General features: G+C 44.1%; 2 protein-coding genes across 8 annotated transcripts in view; one reads left to right on the forward strand and one right to left on the reverse strand.

Annotated features, from left to right (window-relative positions):
- GPSM2 (G protein signaling modulator 2) overlaps positions 1–3,161 on the forward strand; it is a 40,421-nt gene extending 37,260 nt beyond the window's left edge. For all 3 annotated transcript variants that reach the window (XM_059854440.1, XM_059854441.1, XM_059854439.1), the window contains 3 exons: positions 471–633; positions 775–992; positions 2,419–3,161. In XM_059854440.1, coding sequence (XP_059710423.1) covers positions 471–633; positions 775–992; positions 2,419–2,583 — 546 coding nt within the window. In that variant the 3' untranslated portion in view covers positions 2,584–3,161. The remainder of the gene's footprint in view (positions 1–470; positions 634–774; positions 993–2,418) is intronic.
- CLCC1 (chloride channel CLIC like 1) lies at positions 336–16,700 on the reverse strand. 5 transcript variants are annotated; one of them, XM_059854444.1, is made up of 13 exons: positions 16,567–16,700; positions 14,724–14,879; positions 12,957–13,049; positions 12,021–12,128; positions 9,412–9,633; positions 8,100–8,240; positions 7,050–7,143; positions 5,882–5,979; positions 5,655–5,801; positions 4,771–5,052; positions 3,946–4,191; positions 2,552–2,631; positions 336–615 (listed from the first exon to the last, which is right to left on the reverse strand). In XM_059854444.1, exons 2-12 carry the CDS (start codon positions 14,868–14,870, stop codon positions 2,554–2,556), a joined length of 1,656 nt encoding a protein of 551 aa, XP_059710427.1. In that variant the 5' UTR covers positions 14,871–14,879; positions 16,567–16,700; the 3' UTR covers positions 336–615; positions 2,552–2,553. The 5 variants fall into 5 exon arrangements, with proteins under 5 accessions (XP_059710427.1, XP_059710432.1, XP_059710430.1 ...); XM_059854449.1 differs by lacking the exon at positions 2,552–2,631; XM_059854447.1 differs by lacking the exon at positions 336–615 and having other exon boundaries at positions 2,554–2,631; positions 14,739–14,879.
- Between the last annotated feature and the right edge of the window lie 497 nt (positions 16,701–17,197).

The raw sequence follows: 17,197 nt of genomic DNA on the forward strand, positions 1-17,197 counted from the left end.
TTCTGATTCAGGCAGTAGGAGATATTTCAGCTATACTTTTTAGGTTATTACACTCTTGAAAGAAGTCAGTTCAAAATAAAAGAACTGAGTCATTTGGTCATAGGCCTGAGGAGACAATGGCAACTGTTCCTTGCTGGTCCTGTTTCTTTTTCCTCTCATGGGCATTTGGGATTTTGTTGGATTAATGGCTGGGAAGGAATAACTCCCATTTTACCATGATCAGAGCACTGTTTCTATCCATTTCAGAGAATAAGACATTTCCAATATATTTCATTCTCCAAAATGCTGCCCTAGCATTAGCATCTGCTCCTTGGATAGATCTCTGGCTATAGAAATAGGTGACTAAAAAAATTTATTTAATAAATTTCAGATACGTAAATATCAAGCATAGCACTGGACTGAAACTCTGATGTAGTTGTCCCAGCTGTAGGCACTCGAAGGTCAAATACCCCAAATTTTCTCCTTTTCAGAAAAGCAGCCGTGAGACAATGGCAGACGAAGGGTTCTTTGATCTGCTGAGTCGGTTCCAGAGTAACAGGATGGATGATCAGAGGTGCTGCTTCCAGGAGAAGAACAGACTCTCAGCTCCTTCAGTGGCAACATCCTCTACTCCACCTAAAACGATGATAAAATGTAATTTTTTAAAAGCAAAATCTGTGTTTGACTCGAGTTTTTGCCAAATACTATTTTCAAAATGTATTTGCACGCAAGACTCACTACAGCAATGGATTTTCTCCTAGGCTAACTCTAACTTGTTCTGTCTGTCCTGGGCAGCCTTTTCCACGTCCGTGGTGTCCCCGCACACGGACGAGTTCCTGGAGCTGCTGGCGAGCTCGCAGAGCCGGCGCCTGGACGACCAGCGCGCCAGCTTCAGCGAGCTGCCCGGCCTGCGCCTGCGGCAGCGCGGCAGCCAGGCCCTGCTGGGCCACCTCGTGGCCAGCAGCAACAGGGACCTGGATGACGACTTCTTCGACATACTGATTAAATGCCAGGTAAGGGCTGAACAGCCTCCTCAGCTTCTGCCTGTGGGGGCTTCATCTGGGCCTCCTCTACTGCATTCCTGTAAGGAAGCCACTGTGTTGTAAGATACGTATTGATCGGGCAGATAAGGAAGAACGTAAGAGAACGAAAGATGAGGGTTGGGGTTTTTAATTATCCAGTGTCTAGTGAGTATAATTTTGGTATTTATACCACAATAACTAATAAAAGTAAGAAATCCTTAAAAAGTGAAGAAAAACAAGTGAGGCTATTGCAAGGAGTATGTAAAATGGTTTTAAGTGTTTAGACCTGGCTTGCTAAGGAGGACACCCGATACACCAGCAATCCTAATTAATCAACTGAAAGAATTCAGTATCTGGGTTTTGGTGGTAAGAATGGTTATCATTACCACGAGATTAAGTTTAAAAGATAGTTTATAGCAATGTACAAGTGAGGTGACTGATTTTCAATTAGACCATGTGCATATACCAAAAAGAATTAAAAAGACTTGCTGGTTTGTCTGATTGGTTGATAAGCAGCCAAAAATATGAAATTCAGATGCTGACCTCCAAAGGTCAGTAAGTATGGTAGCCTGGCTGAGAAAGTAGCAGCTGGAATTGAGTCTACATGACAGTGTTCATCAGCCCACTGAAATACCATGTTCTGTTATAGAAGCTTGTCTGTTCCCTTCTGTGAGTCAAGCAAAGAATCTAGAAATATTCTCTTTTAGGACTGGAAAAATAACTTAATCTCCTCTGATGGGTATGGACTGCTTTAAACAAGCACCGAAGGGTTGCTGCCTTTGAGCCTTTTTGTCTCAGGGGTGCCTGTCCCAGGTCCACCCACCACTGAAAGCTGTGCTTTACCTCCTGTGCTCACAGTGCCCTCCAGCAGCAGCCTGTTCCTGTGGGAACACGGCTCCCCAGCTGGGGAGCAGAGCCCAGCCCGCCAGGGTTTGCCACCTGCTCTGTAACCTTGGCGCTAAACTGTACCCAGGTGCACAGAGTGGAGGCAAGGGGCCTTCAAGGAGTGCCTTCTTAAAGCTCACACCACTGCAGCCATTTTTTAGTCCCTGTGTAAGGAAAGGAAGACAACCATACTTCTTGGTGTATGAGACCAGAAACACCCTGTACTAATGCTAAAAAAATCTTCTGAACTAAGGCCACTTAAATCTCACTTTGCAATATGTCAAAGAACTGAACTGGGGGGATCATTTTCAGACACATGGGACAAGTGGGTCAGAGGAACCATTTTAGTTACACTTGGACTCTTAATAATTTCAAATAGCAAGTTTATCTTGAAACAAAACTTATAAATTAAATCTCTCTACTAGCTTTAAATCTGCCAGCAAAAGGTTTCAGTAGTTTTTTCATTTAATATTGTTCACTTACTCCTATCTTCCTGAAAATATGCAGCTTTTATTGCTTGGTCTGTCTGTAGGGTTCCAGACTGGACGATCAGAGATGTGCTCCTCCAGGAGCTGCCAAAGGCCCCACTGTACCAGATGAGGATTTTTTCAGCCTGATTTTGCGCTCACAAGCGAAGAGAATGGATGAGCAGAGAGTCCACTTACCCTCAGCTATAAAGGGCTCCAATTCCAGCTGAAGACCCCAGAAGTATGTACAGCAGCAGCCTAGGGATCATTCTGGTTTGCTGGAAAAGCACACTTGCCTTTTTTAAGATGACTACAATTAGTAGCCCTGTCTCCTTTCTCCTGATTTTTCACAGAAATAGCAGCAGCATCACACTGGTGAGCAGTAGTTACAGAGCTGCCCCTGCTCTTGCATTTGGCAGCTGCTTTCAGAGCAGTGTCTGAGGTACTGGTACTGTGTCCCCTCTTATCTGCCTCTAGTCTATCAAAATTATTACGACAATTTTTTTCCTCTATCAGTTCTCTCATTCCTCATTAGTGGATTTTACCACTGTCTCAGTCTAGTGAAAGATTTAAATTTTTATGTTCTTTTTAAAGAAAATTTGATTTTTTTCCCCTGATTTGTACTTCCTGAAAAAAAAGTTCTGTTTTCTTTTATACTTTTTTAAAAAAATAATTTAAAAAAAAAGAGAAGAAGTAGCTTTAGTATTAGACTCTTTGCAGAAACACAGTTTGGAAGAAACAATAATTTCTATAAAAAAATTAAACCATAGTTTTAATTCTGTTTAATAAAAAATAGTTTTTTCAAGCATTATGGTTTTTTGGTATATTTAGCTAACTGTTTCCCACATTAATTCAGAACAGTTCTGCAATCAGCAGAAGTTTTCAAGAAGTACTTACTTGCAAGAAACAGCTGCTCATGCTGCTCTACAGCTTGTGTGATACGTGCCCATGCACCAGGGAATCAAAGGGTGGTGGGCACTGGGCACCAACTCCCGCGGGCCTGGGGGAGTACCTGCAGCACCCCAATTTCCAGTGCCACCTGCAGGAAATGCACAGGTGCTGCTTCCTGTACCTAACCTCAGCTGCTCTCCGGCTCTGGCTAAGGACGAGCTGGGCTGGGGGAGTTCTGGGGAACAACCACTGGAATGTTCATCCCCAGAGTAGCTCCTGCTCCTGGCCCTGTTCAGCTCTGAACTGCCTAAAAACCACCTGCTACAACATCAGGTGCTCACTCTCTGCAGATCATTACACCAGGAGGAAATCTGTCAGCTGTCCTAAAACTGAGCTGACAGGAAGCAAACTGATTTTAAAGAACATAAACCCAAATACAGACCTGAGACATCTGAGCTGGGAATTAGCATTATGGGAATTACTCCAAACTTATAACACAAACCCATTTCCAACAAGCAGCAACACTCCAGAAGCCTGGGTTTTTCTGGCCACTTAAAGGTGTATCATCCTACTTACAGAGTAGCCTCTCCCAGATTTTACATTCCCACCTAACAGCCTACTGATGTTCTTGTCTCTTCTACACTTGTGACTGAGAGCAGAATTATCAAGTACATGACAAGTAAAGATTGGACAAAACTTACAGCAGAGCCTGGCTCTTCCTTAGTCTCTTTCCTGGAGTCATGTAAAACACTCTCTTTCTTCTCTTCACACGGTTCTGCAGCAGAACTTTTCTGTTCTAGGTTTTTATTAGGGTCACAGTTTCCTCCAGTCTCTCCCTCTACTTTGCTTGTCTCCTGCTTTTGCTGCTCAAATGCAGCTTCTGCACTAAGGTTTTCAGCTTGGAGAGTCTCAAGTTTATGAACTTCATATTCCGTGTACAACCTGTTCTGCAAAAAAGTCAATAATAACTTATTAATTAAGCAATCAAAAGTGACAGCATCTATTGTTTCATGTGCATCCCAGCACAAAGGGTAGGGCTCACCCAAAGCATGACAGGTATTATTTTTTTTTCCCCCTGGGAAACAGAACATGTAAATAAGCCCAATATAGAGTATAAATCTGTTTCAAATTTTCTCTAGTTTAAGGGAAGTCAGCACTGCTTTTTTCCTCCACATTTCTTCTGTGGGTTATGATGATTGCCCAGGCTGACACATTTACTGATCTCTCAAAACTGAAGTGGTCTTTACCATAAAGAGTTTTAATTCAGTAGTTTCTTGCCACAGTTAGCCTCTGCAAGGTATTTTTCCAGAAAAAACACATCCAAGACACCTTTATCAAACTGTTCCATAGGGGAACGTGCAGTTCCTTAGCTCCTCTCTCTCCCAGATCTGGGTTTAAGCGTGTTGTTTAAATGTGTTCTAGCAGGTGCCACTGCAATCTGCTCAGTTCAATGCCAGCTCCCAGAGCTCCAGGAGACACATCAGGCCCTGCTCTGTGGGACTCTGGTCCCTGTGGGACTCGGGTACCTGTGCATCCGGCTGGTCGCTGGCGGGTGCCGTGTCCGGGCTCCTGCTGCCATTGCCCGCTCTCAGCCTGGGGAGAGGCCTCGTGGCAGCGTCCCCTCTGTCCTGGTGGCCTCTGAGCACATAGGGCTGCTGCTGCACGTAGTACTCGTCTGCTGTCCTCCCATCGTACTGCCCAAAGGCTATTTGCTCCTGCCCACTAGCAGGCAGAGGAAGACTCTTCTTCTGAGAAGACCTTAAGTGTCTCAATGCAGACACTGACGATCCTGCACCATAGCAAAAAGTCTGGGGGAGAGGGAAAAAAACCAAACTGAGCAAAATGCCAAATACCTGCAGCCTATGGTTTTCACACAGATTTCTTGTCGTATATCTGAAGGACCCGAAAGGAGAAGCTCCGGTGAAGAGAACAGCTCAAGCTCAAGCTTTCTGCAGTCTGACCCTGCTGCAGGAACTGCCAGGCTGGATGCAGTTCATTTTTAGTGCTACATTAAAGATGTTTAAGGCTCTAACTCAATGCCTTCATGTTAAATGCCAACTACACACATCACAATGTAATGACTCAAAGAAGAAATGGGAACTAAGGTGCAATAAACTGTCAGAGAGCCTAAGATTTTAAGAAGTTTAATGCTACTATATTCCAGCTGGGGAGTGGGAGAGGAATACAGTTTGAATACAAAACTTGGCTCTTTTAATTCCTAGACCAACTGTAGTATGAAACCTTTGTCAAGAAAAAATTCCCTTGCAGAAGTAATTTCTTTGTGCTAAGAACTTTGTTCAGTTGTACAAATGAGAAATACATAATATAATAGCTAATACTTAAATATAAACACATTAAATATTTTAAAAATAAAAATGAGCTTCTAAATGTAAGATGAATGTATACAAACCAGGACACCCAGAGCCATGGTAATGAGCACTGGAACCTGCAGAATTAGTGGTATCTCCTTCATAAGTGCCTTGATGAATTCACCAATACCTTGTCCTATGTCCTTCAAAGGCTCAGTTACAAAGTTGGTGAAAGTTACTGCCAAGGCCTAGAAAATACACAGAAAACCAGTGTTGTCACACAAACACCAACCTAGGCCTTGGCAGGCCCTTCGGGCTTGGCACATACCTTTGATGGTGGAACCATATAAACAGGATTTACAAGCAGAATTTCATAATACTTCTTACAGGGATCATCCTGAAACGTCCATGTACTTCTAAGCCATTCTGAAGTCAAAGCAGACATGTATTATTACTACTTCTTAAAAAGATATTTTGTGACACAGCAGCAATACAGAAAGGACCATTTCGGTTACAGATGGAAGAGAACTCTTCCAGATACAGTTCAAAACTCAAAACAGATTTATTTTTACACATCTGAGATTGGCCTGGAAGTATAGTTTATCCAGTCAAGGGGACGCAAGAAGGGGAGGGAAGGCAGGAAAGAAAGAGAAGAACCTGGAGGTTTCCCATGTATAATCAAGAAAACTCTTTAGGTGAGATCAGTTCCCAGAAGCCTCAGGGAAAAAAGTCTCATCTGTGGAAACTATGAACTTGCACACTGTGTTCACAGCCACTGACACATTCTGTGTTACTGCTCATCTGCCAGTCTGCAGGGAGACTGAAATTGTCTAGTTTGCTTGCTGGATTCGAGGGTCTGTTTTAGTTACAAGCAGGAAGTCTTACTTCTTAAGGGAACTTTTACATTATAAACAAGTGATTCATGACATCAGTGTTTCTGTAGTTGGGTTTTACTGCAGTCAGAACATAAATCATTTACATGTAACCAAAAACAACAGAGTCAAGAAATTACCCAGGGAAGACCATAACAAGCACTCTTTAAGAGCTGCCACCCTTCATCTACCTGCTATGGCACTGGATAGAAATAATAGCTAATAAAAAAAAAGAGAGCTTTCTCTGTAAAACAGTAACACCTGAATAAACAATTACAGATCCAATTCCTGAAATCCACTGTATTCACAGGTGGATACATGAAAAAAAATCCTTGTCCTGAACTCTGCCTGCCTGTCTTTAGTAAATGGCACTGAACGGTTCTGGGGAAACAGGTAAGTTACAAGAAAAAGAAGTAACACCCCAAGTACAGTGCTGTGATCAGCTTTCCTCTCCAGGCCTAGAAAACAAAGTCTTATGGGATGGGGAAAGGGTAAAACCATGTAATCATGTAGTGAACAGAATTCCCTGTACCACCCATGAAGAAATCAGAGTATCCTGGGATACTATGGATTGATATTTTGTGATCTTAACTACTGCTGCAAAGTACCAAGACAAGAACTTACCCACGAGACTTCCATACCACTCCAGCTTCTCCGCACAGACCTTGTCGAACTGGCCCATCTTGGCCATCTCTGCCTGGTGCTGAGCGAAGGCCAGCTGCAGGGACAGCAGAGGGAAATGCACTGAGTGCTGCAGCAGGAGTGCTGCTCCTCAGCTCTCCCTGCTTGCTCTCAGCAGCCTTGGGATAGTTCCCCACATAAATGAGAATTCCCCATTGTCCCCTTGTAATGACAATTCCATCCTCTTTTTTTTTTCCCCCAAATAATTCCCATAAGAAATACCTGTATTTATTATAGTTTTGCCTTTCCCATAATAAATACCTGTATTTATTATAGTTTTGCCTTTCCCATAATAAATACCTGTATTTATTATAGTTTTGCCTTACTGTTTGCAACTGATAATCAAAACAGAAAAATTCATTTAAATCATCTGTTGCAAAACTGACATTCTTCACTGCCTCAACCCAAGCCATCTGCATGGCATTCCAACCCCATGCCAGAGCCATCCCACTCTCCAGCACTCTGCTGTCCCTGGGTCTGACAAGCTGCAGTTCAATCCTGATTGACAAGATGTGAGGGCAGATTTTGTGGCTGGGCTTTGATCTGGTATCCTAAATTCCTCCTCAATAAAACACATCTGATTGTACCATCAGCCACTTCATCACCACTAATAAGGCATTTATCTGGTCTATCACATGAAACACAGTTTCTACCAGGGAATCTTAAGAAAAAAACTCTGAATATATTTCTGTATACCTTTTCTACCAAGCTGCTTTAGTCAGAGGTTACATCTGCCTTTCCCATGTAGTGAAATCAGAGTTCTAGTGCTCTCTGAATTTTGTGCACCTCTACAGTAGAACACAGTTGTCAGGGTTTCTTTTGTTCTTTACACCTAACACACCTATCAACATGCAAAAGAAAATGTTTATCCCTTTTTTTATTTTGCAGTTAATTAAAAGCTGTATGTAAACTAACCAAAGGAACTAAACAACCTTAACTCCCTCATAGCTGTAAAGTTCTAAGCCAGAAAGCCATTAAGCTTACAGAACTTACTGTGTACAAGTAAAACCAATTCCACACAAAACTGACGAGGAAAGTCAGAAATAAAACATATTTTAGCTGCACAAAGCGAGAAACATACGTCCGCAGCTCTGTGGCCATTACAATCACAATGCACACTAGGCACATGAGCAGCTGAAAAAGAAAAGAGGAAAAAATCACGACCCATACTGGACCTTTCACAAGCTTACTGACAGTACACGTGAAGAAACTTCCAGCTTTTGTTTTTACTAATGTCATTGACACAGAATAGCTGAGTCCTCCTTGCTTCCACAGCCCATCTGAGCAGCACAAGGCAGAACAGTTTTGTGGCAGTACTAATATTCATCCCTGTCCCAGCCTTACATTGCAATTTCTCATTTGTTTCTTGTGATATTTAGTTATTTTTTCCTTAGGATGTTTGTTACATTAGCGACCACATTTCTAAATTATCAAACTGGTGTCAGCCAGTGCTTGAGCAGTTTGTGCCTGCTCTGAACCACAGAACAACTGCTGCCAACTCCTGCACAGAGAGACAAACTTACAGTTTGGGTACCAGCAGCAAGACTTCAAAGGACTCCACAGTGTCATTCCACCCAAGGACCCCTATCAGAGGTTACTGACAGCCTGCTTCTGTCATCTGGCTTCCAGTGACCCCTCAAATCTCGACAGGCTACTTGCAGGATTACGTCAGCACAAAACATTGGCATATTCTGAATTGTAAAGATTTATTCAGAAAGCTTAATCTTTAATAGAGATAGTGCTCAGCTTAGCACTTTGTAATTCCCATAGCCATGCTCTCCTCTCCAACCCTACACAATTTTTTCCACAAAATTTGCAAAAGCCTCTGACCTATAGGAGTTTAAATATATATTTATATATATTTAAACTCCTATGGAGTTTAAATATATAAGTCTCAGTATATATTCCAACTCTTGGAGAAGCCAACAGCTTCAACGACTACATGAACAAGAGACAAACAGAGAAGATCTATAATGCATGAGGTGCCAGTTCTAGTGGTAAGAAAGTGCTAGAGCACAATGAGTCTGGCAGCACAGATCTAAAAGACAAGAGAAAAAAAAAGCACACCAGACAAAAAGCCCCAAACCAAAGCTACAGTAGAGAACAGTGACCACAGGAATAAAAAACTTGAATTCCTTCTTAAAGCAAATACACCCTTCAGCAACCACAAAAAAAAAAAAAGACTCACTAGAAGTATGATGGAAAGAATTGCTTTATCTGTGGAGCTAAGATGGTAATAGTGACTAGCACAGAGAAACTGAAGAAAACAGCAATGAAAAGCAATAATCAACCTTTATTCTCTTACCCAAAACAAATGATATAGATCAATTCCAAAGGTGTCTTCAAATCTCCACCGCCAAGCTTCATCATCATGGTGCTTAAAGTTGACCAAAATATCACTGAGTGCCTCATCCAGGGCCCCTGGCTGCCAGTCCTCCTCACTGACAAACCTGAGGATCTCCAAATACGTCTGTCTTGTAAGAATGATCTCAGCATCGTAATGGACATGGCCCACATCTTCCCCAGGCTGCATTCAAAGCAAAGCAAAACAATGGTTACAAGCTGCTTATCTGGAAATAGAAATGCACCATAGGCCAAAACTGATCTTATTAATTCTGCACCAGCACCCTTCTGAAGCAGACTGCAGGATGAAAACATGGGACAGGGGGCACACTATGATTCTACAACCTTTTTGTTCATCTAAGCTACACAAAACACAATTCATTTGGTTTGTATTGTTTCAATTCTACAGAAAAAAGTCCTAAAAAAATAAAGTAAACTATCTCACTTGTTACTAAGATTTCAGGGCTGGTGCTCATTAACAAGTAATAATTACATATACACTGTGTGTGCCTCAGTCAAAGCTGGATAATGCAGATAGGAACTACTAAATACTAAAATAAGAAGTTTTACATTGCTAAATGTAATGTTCCTAATTTAACAGCAATTTTGCTTATTACTAAAGATAATTCTTCTACCTCTGAATAACCAAAATCCCTAAAGACAATATAATAAAGTGCCCAGCCAACAACTAAAGTATCATGCAGCCACTCACTCCCTCCAATATCCCTCCTGGTGGGGAGGAGAATGAGAAAAAAGGTAAACCTCATGAGCTGAGACAAGAACAGCAAACAAAATAAAATGTGATGGCAATAATACTACTAGTCATGAAAAGAGAGAAAGAAGGAAATAAAGCCCAGACAAACAAGAGGTGTACAATGCAACTGCTCCCCAAGCTGACCAAGCCCATCCTCCAGCAGCTATCAGCCCCTCCCAGGCAGCTCCCCCAGCTCATGCTGAGACAGCAGCCATGGTTTGCAGTGCCTCTGTGGCCAGCTCAGCTCAGCTCTCCTGGCCACGCTCCCTCACAGCTCCTCCTGCACCTCCTCGCTGGCACAAGGCACAGAGAAGTCCTTGACTTAGAGAGAGCACCACTGAGCAACCCCTGAAACACCAGAGTGTTATCAACAGTGTGCTCACACTGAATCCAAAACAGCACTGCACCAGCTACCAGCGAGAAAACTCACTCCATTCTAGCTGAAATCACTGCATAAAGAAAGTAATAAGGTGATTCTTATATGGAAACTCTAATAAGCTACAATTCCTTAATGGTTAGAATCACAGAATGGCTCGGGTTGGAAGGGACCTTAAAGATAATCTAGTTCCAACCCTCATGGTCAGGGACACCTGCCACTAGACCACATTGCTGAAAGCCCCAATCCGGCCTGGCCTTGAATACTTCCAGGGACGGGGCATCCACAACTTCTGCGGGCAACTTCTTCCAGTGCCTCACAACCCTCAGAGCAAAGAATTTCTTCCCAGTATCTAATCTAAAGCTCCTCTCTTTCAGTTTAAAGCCATTCCCCCTTGTCCTAGCACTGCACACCCCTGTAAAAGGTCTCTCTTATAGGTCCCCCCCCTTTAGGTACTCAAAGGGTCTTTAAGGTCTCTCCAAAGCCTTCTCTTCCCCAGGCTGAACAGCCTCAGCTCTCTCAGACTGTTTTTGTAGGAGATGCTCCAGCACTCTGATCATCCCTGAGTTCTCCTCTAGACTTGCTTCAACAGGTCCATGTTCTTTTCTGCCCTGGGGACCCCAGAGCTGGACACAGCCCTGCAGGCTGGGTCTCACCAGAGCAGAGGGGCAGAGTGCCCTCCCTGCCCTGCTGCCCACACTGCTTTGGATGCAGCTCAGGGAGCAGCTGGCTTTCTGGGCTGAAAGCTCACAATGCCAGGTTCTCCAGCATTCCCAAGTCTTTCTCCAGAGGGACAGTCCCAGTCCATTCTCCACCCAAGCCTATTCTTCTTCTTGGCATTGCCCCATCACATGTACAGGACCCTGCACTTGGTCTCACTGAATTCACTAGTTTTGCATGGACCCAGCTCTCAAGCCTGTCAGGGTCGCCCCAGACAGCATCCCTTCCTTAGGGGTTAATTCTATCTGGGCTTTAGCTTTCCTAACCCAATGCCTGCCCCTGCTTGGGCAATCTCTCTGTACTCCTCCCAGGTTACCTGTCCTCACTTCCACTCTCTGCAGGTTAACATGGCAGACCTACAATACAGGCCTTGTAAGTCTACAACAAACAACCCAAATCTGGCTCCTTCCAGTTTCCAACCATTAATGTGACCAGAACAAGGTGTTCCTATAGCTGCATTCCAGCAACAGATGTTAGGATACACTGAATTCACAAACCCTTCCTTTGGATACTTTACAGATCATATGACAACTGTGTCTCCTCAGCAGTACAGGATGCACATACTTCTATCATCTTTTCCTTTGCCATCCAGTTCCTTTCATTTCATTTAAAGTACACCAGCATAATTACTCAATGCTTGGTAACTGTGAAAACTACATAAAGCAGTAATATGAATTCATTTTAATTAAGAATTTTTTAAATGACTGTTCAAAATACTTACAAGGCCAAGTTTTCCAGCTTCATTTAAAATCTTATTCAAGAATCGCTTAAAAATATAAAAGCTACGGCTCTCCTGTGATTTGGCATTCCTCTTCTCACATTCTGCAATCTGCAATTGTGCAAAAGACACTTTTATTCACTTTGCTCAAACCAGCTTCTTCATAGGAGAGAAAAAACGCCAAATACACCAACACATTTAACTCAGGATTAGCAGGGTCACATTTCTTTAGTTTAGCAATGATTCCATGGTTAGTAGGCCAGATAAAAAGCATATGCAGTTACTGAACATACTACTTTCCATGGGACTGGCCAGTACTGGAGATTTCACATCTGCTAGTAATATTCAAATCCTGACTTCAGCAAGGCTAGAAACAAATGTAAACATCTGGATCTCCTTAAGTTTTAAGTTTGCATCAGGAAAAAAAAAGAGGGAACTGCCAAAAAAATCGAAGTAACTAAAACAACATTAAAATGACACAGACCCCACTGGGGATCCAAATGGCTGAGGGCAGTAAGGGCCCCAGGAGCCACACAAGCATCCCCACATCCTGAGAGGGGGTCTGACTGCAGCACCTGAGAGCTGCAGCTCTGCACATGGCCCTGGTCTCTGTGCCCACAACCCATCCCTTAAAATCTAACAGGACTGACCAGCTTGAGAACAGCATGGGGTAATCACACCTCTAAACTGTTGACACTGGACAGAAGCACCTAGCTCCTGTCGATTTTGTTACACTATAAAACATGTCAGGAAACAGACCTTTGTAGGCAGAACAACTTGAAAACAAATTCAAACCACTTCCAGTCTCTCCTCTGCCCACAGGTTCCCCTTCCATAAAGAATGAATTATGCCAGCAATGCACCTCTTTGATACTATCCAGAAGAGCACCATCAGAAAGCACAAACTATAAAACATGGGAAAATATTGTGAAGAACAAACCTTGTGTTGCAAGGAATCTACTACCCTGGAACAACGTGAGATTTCAGTACTGACTGTATCCACAGCCTCTTCCTCAGAGTCATGATAGTTTGGCTAAAATTACAGAAGAAAACCATATTTTCAGAATCCAAGAATTCTATAGTCACACCACTTTAAGAAGGAGCAAAGGAGCTAAAAACTGAGTACAGATCTTTGCTGCTAGTACTCTCCCAATGACACTGCAGTTATCTCTCTGCTGTTATTTTAGGCTCCAGATGGACAATTGCTTTGAGTTTATCCAAATGGACGCTGCCTTCAAAAGGTGAGGTCTTGCCTGTCCTCCCCCACTTGCCCTTTCCCCTCCTTCGAGTGCTGGTGATCCACAGAGTGCATCAGATTAGATAATGTAAAACTGACTCAGCAGGCAAAGGGGCAGTTTTCAGCCAGGTGAATTCCCAGTCCAGCTGGCCACGCCGCCAGCCAGACTGCAAGCAAACACAAACCCCACTGTGGGCTGCCTGCCTTTATCTACTCAGAGCACTCCATGCTCTCCGTTCATTACTCAGACACAGAGCAGTGCTGCTTACAACCACGTGTGCACACTGAGGGAAGCCTCCAAGAGGAAGCACAACAGCACCTGAATCAGTGAACTCATGCTGAAACAAAGTTTGGTTTTGAGGGCTTGAGCAGCCCGCCCAGCCTGCCCACCTAAAAACTCTCTGCACAGCAGAAGAGAAATCCTGAGAAGATGGACTAACACGAAGTAGTAATTTTTTTTTTAGTTTAAGATGTAATTCTCTTTTTGTGAGAGACAACAATAAAGCTACTACTTTTTTATATAAAGCTGAAGCAGCTGGGCTCCAAAGCTTGCTGCTGGATCTTAAGGATGCTAATGACTATCAGGTGGACCTGGAGAAGTTGGAGGTTGATGAGGAAAGCTGTGGAGAGCAATAATCCACTCTGCACCTTTTAAGCTTCAGAAAATTATACTCTGTAGTTTAAACAGTATTCCTCAAGACTGTAAAACCAAACTTGAAAGCTGAACAATGGCAAAAAGCAAGGGTGCCCTTACAACCACCTCCAGTTTACAGTACCATGTGTGCACACGTGCACAAGATAACCAACATGCTCCTCATGGTATTTAGAGTCTGCTCCTCATACAAGACAGAGAAAATTCATTTTGTTAGGACTGATTTTTTTCCTAGTTCATCTTCTCTTCAGTGTTAATAATTCATTAAAAGTACAGCACTCAGTCCCTAGTCTGACCTTTCTTCTGAAAACTGAAGCCCAGCATTACAAAACACCATTAAAATTCACAACAGTCCCACACAAGAAATGGGAAACTGGTTCCTATTGCTGAGAAACTGGTCGACTAAAATAAAATACAATAATTAACTTTAACTCCCCCAACTTTTATCAGTTAGGAACCTGATTTTCAAGATATTTAACACTATACTTGAGAAATTAGCAAGAGCTGCTCAACCCAGTACTTCTCAGAGCAGTAACCTGTGGTGCCACAACCTGCATAAATCAAGCACCACCTGTGAAAATACAAAAAGCCTGCTTGATATGACTTGATGTGAGAGAAACAGAAGCTCACCAGGGAAAGCCCCTGAGCTAACTGAACTATTTTTTCCCTTGCAATTTTAACCATGGACAAAGACTTTTCTGTGTATGGATTCAGATACAACATAAGCCCTTAAAAACACCGTACTGCTATCATTATTTTTTGTCACAGTTTAAAAGCAATCTTCCAACAGCATTTAGCTTCCTGGGAGAGACACACACCCTTTCTTTCTCTACCTTATAAGGTCTTCTCATTGTTCCTGATGCTGCATCATAATTGAGCATATCCGTGGGGTCAATCCATTCATCTTCTTGAACTTTACAGCTCCCTATCAGCATCACTGCACACAACACCAAAGGAAACAGCATCCTGTATCACTGAATACAACAAGAAATATAACAAGGTTTTTAGGTCAGGGTGTAACATGCTGTATCAAAAAAATGAAACAATCTTACATGAAAAAAATGAAAAGTGGAGCTTTTTAAGAACTCAGTTTTCCATTCAGCAGGTTTAAACTCACTTTCACATTTTTCCCAAGGAAAATGCTGACAATAATATGCACAATTAAACTGTATTATATGAGTAGATCAATACCCCTGACTTTGTTATCAGCAGGTGTAGCACAGAGTTCAGTGTTGCTAAATATGATAAAAGAGTGAAGAACTCCAGCACGCTTCACCACAAGGGCATTGTGTTAACAGTAAAGCAAATTTTGCTGTTACATTAAGAGGAAGATTTGGCAGAAAAACTGCCCTTGCATTTCAGCTGTTCCTCGGATACCAGAGGGGCTGAAAGAGGCTGTGCTTTGATGCTGAGGGATGGCCAATTCAGCACTAAAAAGAGAAGCACAGAACCAGCGCAGCACTGGGGGTCCAGTCACATTCAGTAAGAACCACCACAATCACAGATTCACAAACAGCGTGATAGACACGCTGTGAGTCCGGTCATGTCCAACAAACTCTCCTGGCCAAACCACAGTCTGGAAACTTTCAACAACCCTCAGGTGCAAAACACTGTAATTTGCTGAGCAACAGAAACGCTGGACTGTCAGTGATAAACACATTGTCTGCAGGAGCACATGAACAAAAAAAAAATGAGCAATAAACCGACAAAAAAATACAGTGGGAGACGACTAGAAGGACAATGGCAAACAGTAGCTGGCTCTCTGAATTCCCTGAGGGAGCACTCGGTGTTCGAGCCTTACCCAACAGGCATTCCTACGGGGGAGGAAAGAGGCACAGCCCGCCGACAGAGCCAGGATACAAAGGTGGAGTCTCCTCTGACCTCCGCCCCTCTAAACCTGTATTTATATTGTTTTTGTGAGGGAGGGTAAAAGGTAGAGTTTCAGTTGATGACACTTCATATTTAGGCCCAGTTTGAGTGACTTTAGTCATACATGTAAAGCACGTACGTTTTACTTCAGTAGCGCACGCTGGAGTGTGCAAAGTGAGAGTGTTTTCGAGTTAATGGAGCACGTTCAGCTTTTGGTCGCCTTTTGGGTCACTCCTTTGGCTTAGCTCCCCTTGGCCGCATTGCTTTAAAAAGAGCATGGCCACACCACCTCCTGCCGCTCCAGTACCCTCTGTTCCCTCTCAGGGAGCGATACCCCGCGCTCCCTCAGAGATCCTGCTCCTCAGGGTGCAGGCAGGTTGCCTCGGAGAACTACTGCCAACGCTAACATTCCTCCTTGAGGAACTCTGGTTTTCAGTATCCCCTCACGAAGGGGGCAGCATGCCCGTCACGCAGAACTCACCTTGGCCAGCCATGCAGGGACATCCCTGCCCTGCCTGGCGCCGCGGCCTGCTCTCCTCGGTGCGGCTCCGCAGGCCCCGGGCCCCGCTCCAGCCCGGCACGGCCGCCCCAGCTGCAGGAGCCGGCAGGGCCATACAGAAGCGGCTCCGCACGCCTCTCCCCCGCCCGCTCCTCCTTCACGTCGCACCCGACACCGCTCTCCGCCGACACACGCAGCCCGCAACCCCTCCCCGCTCCTCCTCGCCGCGACACCGCGCAGGCCCCGGCCAGCGGCGCCCGCCCGCCCGCAGCCCCGCTCGCCGCCCGCGGTACCTGAGGGGCCGCGGGGTTCCCGGCGTGTTTACCCGCTGCGGGGCCGCCCCGCCAGCCGCTCCTCCCGGCGCCTCCGCTGCCCAGCCGGGGGGCGGCTCCGCCCAGGAAGCGCCGCGGAGCAGCGGCCGCGGCGGCGCCGCCCGGCCCCGAGGCGCCGTTCGGGCTGCGGGCCCCGCCCCGAGCCCCGGCGGGCAGCGGGCCCCGGCGCGGAGAGACGAACCTGCGCTAAGTGCAAGCTCAGGCACAGCAGGCGGGGTGTAAAATGATGGATGTACAACCAGACCCGCCCTGTAAAGACACAACTGGGAATGAAATTGTCAGGAAATCACTATTGCTATAGATCTGCTAATTTAAATAGACTGACAGCTTTGACCACAGAGAGACAACTAAAGAAACGCTATTTTCCTCCAAAGTAGCTTTGTGTATGCATCATTGTATCATACATACATTTTTGTTGTATATATATCTAATAAAGAAAAAATAGACAAGATTTTCAGCTCTACATCACTGTGTTATTACTAACTGCACTGCAAGTTCCAATACTTGGAAGCAGTATCAAAGCTCCTAATTATTTTATAATTCTGACATAATTACATCATAGGCCAAGCTGTTGTATCATAGTCGGTTTGAG

Source organism: Haemorhous mexicanus, chromosome 9, assembly GCF_027477595.1.
Source record: "Haemorhous mexicanus isolate bHaeMex1 chromosome 9, bHaeMex1.pri, whole genome shotgun sequence".
In the NCBI taxonomy this organism is placed as follows: domain Eukaryota; kingdom Metazoa; phylum Chordata; class Aves; order Passeriformes; family Fringillidae; genus Haemorhous; species Haemorhous mexicanus.

Bases quoted from the DNA above. Each gene is read 5' to 3' on its own strand.
- CLCC1 (XM_059854444.1), bottom strand. From the start codon at position 14,870: ATGCTGTTTCCTTTGGTGTTGTGTGCAGTGATGCTGATAGGGAGCTGT. The intron at 12,129-12,956 runs GTTTGTTCTTCA...GCACAATTGCAG, and splicing joins TAGATTCCTTGCAACACAAG to ATTGCAGAATGTGAGAAGAG. The intron at 2,632-3,945 runs GTAAGTTTTGTC...GTGCTTTTCCAG, and splicing joins AGGAAGAGCCAGGCTCTGCT to CAAACCAGAATGATCCCTAG.